General features: G+C 52.7%; 1 protein-coding gene across 4 annotated transcripts in view; it reads left to right on the top strand.

The window, feature by feature from the left end:
• Nucleotides 1–9377, top strand: part of FGF1 (fibroblast growth factor 1) — a 28347-nt gene extending 18970 nt beyond the window's left edge. For 3 of the 4 annotated variants that reach the window (XM_074155666.1, XM_074155667.1, XM_074155668.1), the window contains exons 2-4: nucleotides 3025–3218; nucleotides 6891–6994; nucleotides 8002–9377. In XM_074155666.1, coding sequence (XP_074011767.1) covers nucleotides 3050–3218; nucleotides 6891–6994; nucleotides 8002–8196 — 468 coding nt within the window. In that variant the 5' untranslated portion in view covers nucleotides 3025–3049 and the 3' untranslated portion in view covers nucleotides 8197–9377. Of the gene's footprint in view, nucleotides 1–3024; nucleotides 3219–6890; nucleotides 6995–8001 lie in introns of those variants that run through there. The other variant, XM_074155670.1, reaches the window with a different exon arrangement.
• Nucleotides 9378–13003: the final 3626 nt, after the last annotated feature.

The raw sequence follows: 13003 nt of genomic DNA, 5'->3' as shown, positions 1-13003 counted from the left end.
GAATTTAGCAAGGAGAGAAAACGAGAGTGGAAAATAGTGTTTGTTCTACTTCTCTCATGGAGTCGAAGGCAGCTGGCGAGCCCTAAATTCATTGTAAAAATAGCAAAAAAAGAAAAAAAAAGCCTGAAAAGAAATATGTGGAAATGAAGAAGCTATTGCCAGTCGAGCTGCTCTGTTAGAGCCAGCCGCAGATGCCCTCGAATGCGCGTCCCAGCCTGCTCCTCGCTCATGCTGGCTGTGGCGTAAGTTTGCCAAGATCCTGATCTGAGCTCTTGGCTTTGGGATATTTGTTTCTCCTTTCCAACCATCATCCACCCAGGAGGCTTCTGAGTGTCTTTTACTCTCAGATAAAGGTTCAAGAAAAGCTCCAGGAAATCACACAATGCCACTGATCCTGGTTAACGCTCAGTAACGCACTAAAGCCTTGTGTTACCGCGTTGAACGACTTGAGGGCTTCCACTCAGAGAAAGCTTGGCAGACCCTTGGCATTAAAAACTGAACTACCACAAGAAAAGTATGAGCTCTTGGCAAAAAAATAAATCTGGGGACCAGGCACTCCGAGAAATACCTAATTTCACCTGCTTGACAACTGTGTTAAAAAAGGATTTCAAACCTGTATTTAGCTGGTCCATCAGCTGCTTTGGAAAGCCACCAGGAACCATAAAGCTCCTGAGCTCTCGTGGGTTGCTTCACCGACCTCACCGCAGGAGAGCGGGGCTGGCCCATGCTGTCACCCGCAGAAAGCACTCCCCAAAAACCCGGTCAGTGTCAAATGGGGGATCAGCCAAACTTCGCACCTTCCAAACACACAAAGCCTGAACACCCCGGCGCTGAGAAAGCCACAGCTTTTGGGCGATTCAGGAGCAAGGGCATCCGCAGGGGTGGCTGTAAAACTTGGTCGGACTCCCTGGGAAAAAGATGGTATTTTGGGCTTTGCAAATAGCTCCAGAGCAAAACCGAGCTTTGGGGAGATGCACAATATGGATTTTTAAACCTAGATAAGAACCAAAACAGCTTCCAGTGCAAACCAGCATATAGCTGGAAAAGCGCTGGGCTGGGAAAGTAACACTTGGTGGCCTTGGTCCAGCAAAGGTGACTTATCAAACAAGATTGAAATGGTTCTGGAGAAAGGGCAGTGGGGAAGTGTTTAACATAATTTGTCCCTGCATTTTGACTCTGCGATCAGTCGTTGTATTAGTGATTTAACACCTCCATCCGCAGCAGAACACGGGGTGGTGGTCAGGAGGAAAGAGAAGCTGTTGAGAACCAACAGCCACCAGAAGGAACCGAGGCCTGGGATGGCAGGGAATATGTTTTTCACTTTACATTTTTTTTCCTCTTCATTCTGATAGAGACCCCAAGGGGACACATCTGAGAATAAGGGATGGAGTCTCTACTAACCCAAGCTGGTTGCAATGGCTGGGTGTGTTCTCAGCAACAGTGGTGAAGTCTTTCTTTCCAAGGTTTCAGCTTTTAGCAATCCAACTTGCAGCTGTTTTTATCTTCTGCAGGCTTTTGGGATCCATTTGAAGGAACGTTTTCCCCTCCTTGCACCTGCATTTCCAAATTTAAACGCTTGAGAGTTTACAGCCAAATGTTTAGAGGTTATATGTGTATCCTTGTGTGTGTGCGCGTGTTGCAGAGTTACAGTCCTTAATATCTCCCAGGTCACTCTTCAAGTACCGCAGCAAACCCACACAGTGTGATACTGGCTCCATCCTAATGCACCAGTGGCACAACTCTGGGCTAAAGAGATGTTTTTACAATCTATAAATATATATAAACAGTGACTATATAATGTTTTCTGTAATATAGCTATGGGAATATGTGGCATTTATAGTAATTTTCCATATCTAGATTTATACTGTGCCCTTTCTTTTTCTGTTCATAAATCCACTTCTCTATAAGCACTACGGAACTTTGTATATGAAAGGGAACATATTCACGGGAGACTTTAAATACAGTTTCTAGGCTAGAAACATCCAGATGAGTTTGAACATACCTGGAATAGGTGTGGGACTCTGGTCCCCACCACAGCACCTCCTCATGCCATGGCTGTGGTGGCAGTTCTCACCCTCTGGCATTCACAGCATCTTTCTCTTATCGGTGTGACCATGCCTTCAGGTTTTGGCACGGCTTCTGCTTAAACACGGATCGTGACCACACAGTGTTGTGCAAAATGGGGTTTCAGTGCGGTATTTCCCCAGTCCTCGTGGGGAAGAGGACCCTCATAAGACCTCGGTGCTTGCTGCTCCTGAGCATGTGGGAATGCCCCGTGCCCCGTTACACCCCTCTGCATCCGGCAGAGCTTCGCCATTCCCTTTTAACCACTGTTATTGGGGTGCAAGGGTGCACAAACATGCTATAATAGAGACTCAAAATTCCTTTTTCCTATAAACTATTGATCGGTGTATGGATAAATCTCCTGCAGTGACAGCCTCCTGCTCATCCCCCACAATATCGAACGCTCGTTCTGATCTCTAGCGTGCATATGCCTTGGCCAGGTGAGGTGCAGGGTGCCAGGATATGAAGTAATATTTGCTATCTGGCATGCAGTACGTGTGGCAATACCCAGTCATAATTGTGTTTGAAAGTTATAATAGTGGAGAGAGTTATTAACCTGGGCTCCCTTCCTGTCTCTTGTGGCTTTCAATCAGACACTGGGTGTTTTTCAAGCTTTTTTTTTTTTTTTGAGCGTATAATTTTAGTACGTGCGTCAATAGAAGGTAGAAAGAAAACAGAATTTACTATGATAAAAGTAAAAGGACAGAGTCCCTGCCGCCCAGTGACACCCAGTGGGGAGACGACCCCCCTCTCACCTCCCACGCTGGAGGAGCATCACCTTTGGGGCTGTGTCACTGGCGGAGCCATCAGCCGCTGTGTGAATTACCTGCCCCGCAGCCAGCCCGGGGACCGACGGGGACCACCGGGCTCCCTCTCCTCCCTTTAAAAGCCTGGCAGCAGCAGCCGGTGCCAAGCACTCGGTGCCACCACCCCTGTCATACACCGCCGCATCTCTTGCAGCCCGGCGGCTGGGAGAGGCTGAGAGATGGCCGAAGGGGAAATCACCACCTTCACTGCCCTGACCGAAAAGTTCAACCTCCCCCCAGGGAACTACAAGAAACCCAAACTCCTGTACTGCAGCAATGGGGGGCACTTCCTACGCATCCTCCCGGACGGCAAAGTGGATGGGACCAGGGACCGAAGCGACCAGCACAGTAAGCAAACGGGACTCCTCGGGACTTCTCCTCACTCCGATGGTTTTATTGGCCAGGAAGTGGGGAGCTGGGGAAGACGGGCTCTGTACTGGGCTCTCTCCCTCCTGGTGGGCACACACCTTCCTGGAGTCAGCACCAAACACTCTATAGCCTGTGCACAGAGCCCGGGGAGGGACAGTATGTACATTATCTATATATTCCAATACCTAAAGGGGGCCTACAGGAAAGCTGGGGAGGGACTCTGGATGAGGGAGGGGAGCCATAGGAGGAGGGGGAAGGGTTTGACACTGAAAGAGGGGAGATGGAGATGAGATGTGGGGAAGAACTTCTTTGCTGTGAGGGTGGTGAGAGCCTGGCCCAGGTTGCCCAGAGAAGCTGTGGCTGCCCCATCCCTGGAGGGGTTCAAGGCCAGGCTGGAGGGGGCTTGGAGCAACCTGGTCTGGTGGGAGGTGTCCCTGCCCAGGGCAGGGGGTGGCACTGGGGGGGCTTTGATGTCTCTTCCAACCCAAACCATTCCATAATTCTATGATTCTATTTCACACCTGCAGAAGTATTAAATCTGAAACTGGTCATCACCGTAATTGCAGACAGGCAGACTACACAGGGCCAAAGTGCTAATTGCAGCATGGCTGGCTTAGGCAGCAAGCTGCCAGCTGGAAAAAAAAAGGTTTAGTAGCAGCCTCCCATCCTACACACCCGCAGCCATGCCTGTGCCGGAGCTCTCGGTTCTCGGCAGAAGCCTCTGGGTAGACCATATCCTGAACATTTACTGGAATATAACTGGGACCTGCCAGGCTCCTATCTGGTCAGAAAAAAGCGGCTGGGAGGAGCCAAGTCTGCCTTAAAAATTCTAAGAAAAGCACTTTTATTTTCTTTAAACCACAGGCGTACATGTGGCCTTCTCCCCCCAAACTTAACCTTTCTTCTTGTTATTGGTGTTTTAATGAAAGGCGGTTTATAGCAGAGTTTTCATTACAAATGCCATTTGCCCACCACAAGGCAGCACGGGGGGACGGGCGAGGATGAGCTCACCAAGGCTGGGCAAAGCCAGCACGGGGCAGGCAGCCTCCAGCCTGGAACAAACCGGGCACAAAACCCTTCTCAGACCCCTGCAAGAGGCAGAGGTGGACGCTGACCCAACGGATCTCAGAAGACGGGACCGGACTTGCAGGACCCACAAGCAGGAGAGGTTGTATGAGCTCAACCAGCATCTCTGCCACGTTTTGCCAGAGCTGAGATCATGCTGGAGTCAGAAGGGGGATGCAGAGATTCCTGTCTGCCCTGGGGACCTCAGCAGGGCTGGTGGCAAGGTGACATCTCCTGGGAAACGGGGTGCTACCGGGGACAAGAGTGTCCAGCCTCGAGCCCACCGTCTCACGGCAAGGATGCTGCCACACAGCCCAGCCTTTTTTTTCCCCCAGCAAAGTGAGCCTGTCACCCCGGAGTGAGTGTTTCCCCTCCGGCCACCGGTCACTACAACCACACCATGCACGCAGGCAGCGGGTGCAGGCAGGGACTGCAGGCAGCATTCCCGTGCATGGCATCTGCGCCCCGGCACGCTGCTGCTGGCCTGGGGCCGCCTGTTTGGAAACCTCTGCCAGAAAGGAACCTCCTTGTAAATGATCTCGTAAACTTGGATATCCAAACGTGCAAATATTTACAGAGGAAACTCCTGGAAGGGCTGGGTGCCAGCAGAGCAGCCTGCCGGCGAGGTCCCCTGCCTCTGAGCACCCACGGCTGCCCACCGTCCTGCCCCTGTGCCAGCTAAACACTGGAGATGCTCAGCACCACCCCTGGACCATGACCTGCACCGTGGGACGCTGCTTACACCCACATCCATAGGGGAAACCTGGGGGTGACAGCGGGGAGAGAGACCCCCAGGGAGGGACGAGGCATGGGAACACCCGCGGCTTATCCAGGAGCCAGCGTGAGCCTGCAGCGGTGCTTTGCAAACTGCCCGTGTGCATTTTGTTCCAGAAAACTATCAAGGATTTGTATTTTTATCTTAAATTGCCTTGCCAGGTGATAGCCCCAGCCTCAGGGAGGACCTCGGGAGAACACAAGTCACTCGCTCCAAACACTCATAGTTCAGCCCTACGTAAGGGTTCCCTCACCCTGTCCTTTGCTGCCGTGTGTGGGCACCTTGAGCTCGCTCGGTGAAATGAGAACTTACCAGGACACTGCAGACCCTCGAGGATGAAGCCCATGGTCATTTCCACAAACAGCCTTATTTTCTCTGTTTCATCCCATTACTTCACAGAAGGCAGTATCTGCACAGACCTGTACAAAATGCAAGAATTTGTGCATGAGCTTCTTCCTCTGCACTTGCCCTTCTCCCTCCCTCTGTGGCCAGAGATCTTAACACCCCCAATGGCATCTGGAGGGTCCCTTCAATAAATGAGATAGTTTCTCCTGCTGGACTTCTCCATCCTGGGGCTGTAGCCCTGAAGCGAGTACAAGGTGGGCTGGGGGCTCCCAGCCTAAACCAGGGACTGCACATCACTGCAAATCTCCACCCATGCAATTTGCTAATTAAACAGAATTTACTGAGCAGGAAATTACAAAAAAATGAAGACTCTGAACCATCACAGCAAAGATTTCACTGGAATGAGGGCCCTCTCTGAGCTCTCCTCCCAAAGCTTCTCTCCAACCAAGTGGCCTGTTCCTGATAAATACCTTAAACAAGAACTTGAGCCAAGTTTTAATCATTTTCCAAGATTCCTGTAATTAGCAAAATAAGGAAAAAAAAAAAAAAAAAGGAACCCAAGGGGCAAAAAAAAGTAACCAGACAAATAGAAAGGTTAAATCTGCTGCGTTAGGTAGAGGATGCTGAGCAGAGGAGGGAGGTGGCCCAGACACCCTGGCCTAGAGCTGACCCACTCCCCTCCTGCAGCACAAGACCAATAAGGAGCTTATTTTGCCCTGGAGTTTCCCCCATCCAGCATCGGGGACAGGGATGAAAAGCCGGTGTCTGATGGGCTGCAGGAAGCGACGCAGCACCCCCAGGAACGAACCCATTGCCCCTGCCCAGCAGGCACCAGTCTCCCTTTAGGATCAATTTCACGTTAGCTCCACAAACTGGGACAAGCTGAGACGTGGCTCACGGCTACCTCCGGGAGGTATTTTTTAGGATGAAGATCAGCCCTTTCTATTTCTCCACTCTCCGCCTCCCACGCGCCGGATAACGCCAGCTGTGGCACGCTGCTGGATGGGACGCGTTGGATCAGGGCTTTGCATCTGACGTCTGCCCGCCCCTGGTTTAGCCCTCGAAATACTCCTTCATGTGTCACTCCTCAAGTGTCTTGTCAAAACCACATGAGAAATTTGTAAATTAGAGCCAGAATTAAAACCCCAATCTCCTGTGTCCCATTCCAGCATCCTAACCAAAAGGCTGCCCTCCCTTTGATGTAAAATGAGGGAAAAAATGGTCTTTGGTTCCTAAAGCATGGCTGTGGGCTTTCTTTGAAGGAGAGGGTACAAGGAGACACTTCTATTACACACTGTACTCTTTCCTATAAACTCTTTATAAGCCAGGCTTCGGAACAAAAATACCCTGCTAACTTTCCTGGCTGCCTGGACATTATCTCAGACAATCTTTATTCTTTTTTTTTTTTTCCTATTTTCCTTTTAATTTTGTTGTTGTTGTTATTGCTGTTTTATTTTTACTTGCAGTCCAACTCCAGCTAAGCGCGGAAAGCGTGGGAGAGGTGTATATAAAGAGCACCCAGTCTGGGCAGTACCTGGCGATGGACACCAACGGGCTGCTCTACGGCTCGGTAAGTGGGAGGTTTCTGTGGGACCAGACGTGGAGAGGGCTTGAGGTTTGCAGAAATCTCGTAGCTCTGAGTAATGCCAACCGCAAGCAACAATTAGCCTCTGTTTGTTATTTTGGCAGCTGGGCGGCCACTCTTCATCCGGCTTTATTTCGGGGGGGAAATGAATAAATAATCAAAGAGCAGCATTTACCGCGCTGCCTCTTGAAAGATATCATATTTGATATCTGACAAAATATTTGATATCTGACAATTTTGCCCAGGGCAGGGGGGTTGGAACTGGATGATCTTTAAGGTCCCTTCCAACCCAAACCATCCTATGATTCTATGATTCATTCAAAATACTGTATTTCATATCTGGGGCAGCAGCTGCTTTGCATCCCCTCGGCAGCTGCCAGCCCTGTGAGTGGGGTCATAGGGGGACCCCGGTGGCTCCATCCCAGCTCCTCCATCTCTGGTGTCACCTTGCCCACACCCCTGCCTGCCTCCTGCCGCCTCTCCATGGCTGTGCCAGGCAGCTCAGGGCTACCAGAGGGAGCAGCCCCAGGCAATGGCCCACAGCCACCCAGCAAAGACCTCCCCGCATTTTCCCTCTGCATCCTGGTTGCACCGATCCCTCGCCGGCGACAGCGACAGCATCTGCAACATCCCGGTGTGAGCGGGAGCATGGGAGGCAGGAGCTTGTCCCCCTGTGCCCAGGAGCTGCAGGACACGGCGTCACCGAAAATAATCTGGGTCTTTGAGAATAGTCCCATTTATAGCTACTGCCGAATAACACACCCGGGTCATGGACAAGTTACTGCAGGAATAGCCCAGGGGACTAAATCAAGGCTACTTACCTCCACGCCTTAAATACTCACTTTACTGGGGTGCAAAGATCTCAGAGGTGGGTCTGGGCAGCATCATCTTAGCCAGGGAGCGCCCGGGCAGGGATCATGCGTTAGGAACACGCATCCTCCTCCCCACGGCATCGCCCCATCTCACTGTCCTTACCCTGGGCTCTCTTTCAGCAGTTACTGGGGGAGGAGTGCCTGTTCCTGGAAAGGATTGAAGAAAACCATTACAACACATACGTCTCTAAAAAGCACGCGGATAAGAACTGGTTTGTAGGTCTGAAGAAGAACGGGAGCAGCAAGCTGGGGCCGCGGACTCACTATGGCCAGAAGGCGATCCTCTTCCTCCCGCTGCCTGTCTCAGCCGACTAAACCCATCCCAGGAGCTCAGAGACAACCCGAACCCCAAAACCCAACTGCCGCCTCCTCCTTTTCCCTCGCTCGCTCTCTTTTTGGCCAGCATGAGAGCGCCAAATGTTACAGCTCCGAGCTTTAGGTCAAGGCTTTACCAAAAATAGCCAAAGCAGAGCTCCCCGGCTCTGCACGATGCTTTGCAGAGAGGAGGGGGAAAGCCCCGACACCCTCACAGGGTCCCCGGCAAACCCCGCTCCCCCTCGGTGCGTGCCGTGAACACACTGCAGCTCCTGGGGACACCCCCAAACCTGCCAACCCAGAAACGGGGTGAAGGACACCCCAAGGTCACCACAGATACCAGGAAAATGCACGCTTCTACTGTCCCCAGTTCATTCTAACCCAAACCCCCTCTGGTACTCAGCATTAACATATTTATCCATCTAAGTATGTATCTTCTAATATGCCCTTCAAGCAACTTCGGATTGCACTATCAGCCATGTTATCGAGTGCCAGGCTGGTTAAACGCCTCCCGGCATCCTTGATGTAGGAAGCTCAACCAGCATCAGCCAAAAGCTCCACAGACCTCCCAGCCTCCCTTCCAACATGAATATCGCTGTATTTCATGCTACTACCTGCCGTATGTTATTTGTATTTATTTATTAAGTAAACCTGTCTCTTCTACAGTCCGTTCGTAAGTAATTTGTAAAGTAAGCCCAGGTTGTCCCAGGATGGGGCAGAGCGGGAGCGGGCGATGCTGAGGGTGTGATGGTGCAGCAGGGACGGGCTGTGTGACGGTGGCACTGCATCGCACCCCACCTGGCAATTGCTGGCGCTGAAATCATTTCCCCAGTGCTGACGGCCCCGCGGTTCATCCTCCTGTCCTCCCGGGCAAACGGGGAGCTGGCAGGGGTTTCTGGTGCTGCTTCTCACCTGGGGGAACCACGTGGAGGTCAAGGGGAAAGGTGATTTCTGCTCCTCGTGGAGGGCGGTGGGATGTGAGCTGCTTCTCTTGTCCTTTACTGAGCCAGGTTTCCACCCCCTGCCCACGGGGAGGGCAGAGGAATGGCCCTGCAGGTATTTACTGTGTGCACGCTCAATGCTTGAAGGACTACAAATATCGATTTCCAGTGTTCACTTATAATCCTCAATGGCCAAAAAGGCACCTCTTTACTGTATATACCAACTAAAACATTTTAATTAAAAGAAATAAGATAATAATGCTTGCAAAAAAATCTACTCAGTACAGGTGCCTCCCCCCCTCCCCCCCCCCCGACAAAATAAAGCACGGCAGCAGAATAATTGGGTGTTTTTCTATATCCCCATATCGTAAGATAGCTGGTTACCCCTCACCTGGGGAACCCCTGTCACTGTTTGCCGGTGTTGCCTTATTTTACACATCCAAGCACATGTAATGTAACTCATACCGAGCGTACACGGTCCCAGTATAAAAGGTAAAGGAGTAATGATTCATTAGTTCTGCTGCCGCCACAAACCGGGCACACGCTTTTAATTACCTGCCCGGTGAGGTAAAACACGCTCTCTCGGCTCTCAGCGAAGGTTCAGGCCGGTGGTGGGTGAGGAGCAGATGCACGGCTCCCTGCAGCCCTTCAGCTGACAGGGGCTACCCCATGGGGATGGCATCATCATCCTCATCCTCACGTGTGCCCACACCCTGCACCTGCAGGGACACGGTTCCCCCAACGGGCTGAACCCCTTCTGTGCTGCTCCGAGCATGTAATTGCTTAATTGCGGTGGATAAGAGTTGAGAAGTTTGACATTTAAACCACCGCCTGGCAGTGTCCAGTAAGGACTGAAAATCTGCCAAAACCCCGGATTTAGGCCAAGGAGCTACAGGAGGAGAAAGGAGGAGAGAAGGACCCAGCCCCCGCTGATGTCCCTGGCACCGCTGCCCTGGTGGGGCCGGCACCTGGGGAAGGCTACAGAGGATGTTCCAATGGCAAACACAAAGCTGGGCAAAAGAGAGTGGTGTGGACACCAAGGGCATCACCACCTTCCCTAAACACTGCGGTCACTTTCCCTCTGAAAAGCTGGGTTGTCACTCAAGGCAAAAAAAAAAATGAAGGCATGACCAGGAGATCCAGATTTCTAATTAAACTGGAAAGTTGGAAAGTGTAATGCCGGATTTAGCCGTGCTGTCTTCCCACACCTCATTAACCGCAGGGCATTCCTCTCGTTAGGCTTCTGCCGCTCAGAAATTACCACCGCAGGTACACGCTTGACGCCCAACTGGGGAAAACTGTCAACACTTTGTCTGAAAAATAATCCCTAAGGAAGCCACGGTAATTGCTTCAGACAGATGAACAAGCAAGGATGACATTACCCAGAGAAACCACGCTCGCTTTGGAGAGTTTTGTCCTTAGGGTGAGAGGTGAGGGGGGAAAAAAAAGACTTAGAAGACTTAATAAAATCATTAGAGCTGAAGATCTTTCCCAGTAAGCGCAGCGAGAGGTAAGTCTGCTGCGAGGGGGTTTCTGGAGCGTGTCGGAGGGAAGGAAAAGCAAGCGCTGCTGATGGAGAGGGCGAGCTGGGGAGACACGGCTGGGTGGGAATGATGGCGACGTTGGGGTGTGCAGTTAAATTTACAGCATTCACACACAGAGCGGCAGCCGAGGGCACCCCATGGGCCAGATTTCAGCCTTTTTCAGCTATGACCTAGTGCCGTTTCCTGGCAGATCTTGCCAGGCTCTTGCAAGCTACCACATCCTAAAGAAGCGGGAGGAGGAGGCGGTGCATATAGGTAGGGTCCTATATGACCCCACAACATCTTCTCCCACAGCATCTGTACACACAACTTCACCAGGGCTCTCCAAAGCCATATTTTTGCCTCCAGGCAAACCTCTCGGGTTAAGGGCATCCCTGAACAGCTCTTTTTTCCCACAACTGCCCAATCCAGAAGGGCTCAGAACTGGGAAGGGCAATAAAAAGCTGCACGGTGCAGGAGTTTGTCAGCTAGATCTAAAAACCTGCAGAGCTCTTACCAGACTGCGACCTCGAGGACACGCCGTCAGCCAGGTCTCACCCAGCCACAGAGGGCTCAGAATCTTCTCCACTCCCTCCTCCTGTTTGGCTCAGGAGTCCTCTGCGGAGATTTAAAGCCCGACTGCCAGTTCCTGTTAACTGTTTATCCTGCCCCGGGAAAAAGGGCATGAAAAGTCACACAAACTATTGCGCCAGGAGAGCTGAAGTTATTTTTCAAAAATATCACCCTTTACGTTAAATAAACAACTCTCTGACACGCTGCCATTCCTTGGGGAAGAATGCAAATCTAATGGCTCCCATATGTTCTCCACGTAAGACATGAAAATGCCCAAGAAAGGTAAAAGCTGGGCAGGGCTGGGCTGCCAGGTACGCTGGAGGGTGGTGACACCTCTGCTTCGCCGGACAGACGGACCAGCGGTCCTTCAGTCCATCACCAGCTCCCTTTACAGGCACACGGCAGCTGTCCTGCCCACCACTGCCCGCTCACGGCCCCTCACCGCCCCCGCTGTCTGTGGGGACATTATTCCCAGGGGTGTCAGACCTTTTTGGCAGCTGAAGCACTGTCTGCAGGGCGCTAATTGAGCTCGTCACAGCACGGGGCCACCGCAGCCTGGGACCCTGGGGACGGAGGCTCCCGCAGAAAGGCCGTGCGAGCACCAAGTCTGCAGGGGCATGGTTTTAAACTGAAAGAGGGGAGATTTAGATTAAAAATCAGGAAGAACTTCTTTGCTGTGAGGGTGGTGAGACCCTGGCCCAGGTTGCCCAGAGAAGCTGTGGCTGCCCCATCCCTGGAGGGGTTCAAGGCCAGGTTGGAGGGGGCTTGGAGCAACCTTGAAGATGTTCCTGCTCGTTGCAGGGGGGTTGGACTAGGTGGCCTTTAAATGTCCTTTCTAACCCAAACCATTCTAGGGGTGGGCAGGGACGAGCTCCTGGGGCGGGGGGCACCAGAAAAAGATAAAGCAAATAAAAAAGCGCTGAACCCCGGGTTGCTCGGTGCCGGGCACGCAGGAATTAGACTTTCCCTCTGCAAAACATCCCTGCTCGGCCGTCCCCATGCCCGGGATGCCCAGGAGATGGCGATGCGGAGGCGCGGCGGGGCCGGGGAGCGGCGGGGGGGGCCCGGGGCACCCACCCCGTCCCACGCTGCCGCTGCCAGCGGGCAGACGCCGAAGCGCCAACATCTGGATCGGCATCTGGCTGACAAATGGAGCCGGAGGGAGCTTCAAGGGGCCCGGGAAGCGGCGGGTCCCCCGCTGCCTCCCGGCCCCGCATCCCCTCGGGTGAGGCCAGCCCCGGGTACCGGGTGCTGCTCTCACCCCGGGGACCCCCCGCTGCAGCCCCCCCCGTAGGAGCAGCGCTGGCGAGGGACCCCCTCCCGGGGAGCAGGAAGGGCAGAGCGGGGTTACGCTCCTGGCAAGCCTGGAGGGAGGGTTTGATCATAGGCAAAACACTCATCCCACAAAGTGGCTTCTCCTTCCTCTTCCTCCTAAGCCAGAGGGCTGCTTTGCCCATGAGACAGCGCTCAGCCCCAGCCCGAAAAGCCAAAACAACTGAAGCAAGGAAGCCTGAAATAATCTATTATTAAGCTCTGGGAACTGATGGGAATCCAAGCAAAAGGAAAGCTTGGGTTTCCGCTGCTTTCCTGCGGTTGGCATTTTGGAAAGGCTGCCGGAGGACACACACGTCTCGGGGCGGGTGAGGCTGTGGGTGCCACAGGATGGCACAGCAGTGGGTGACCAGGGCCAGGGCTGCAGGACACCACGATGCCATGGTCCATCGGCCCCTTGGAGGCTCTGGCAAGGACCAAGGGAGCCCCCGCAGCCAC

The sequence above is a fragment of the Numenius arquata genome, chromosome 11 (assembly GCF_964106895.1).
Source record: "Numenius arquata chromosome 11, bNumArq3.hap1.1, whole genome shotgun sequence".
Taxonomy (NCBI): Eukaryota; Metazoa; Chordata; class Aves; order Charadriiformes; family Scolopacidae; genus Numenius; species Numenius arquata.
Note: the sequence above shows the minus strand (reverse complement) of the source record. Positions and strands in the feature narration are given on the sequence as shown.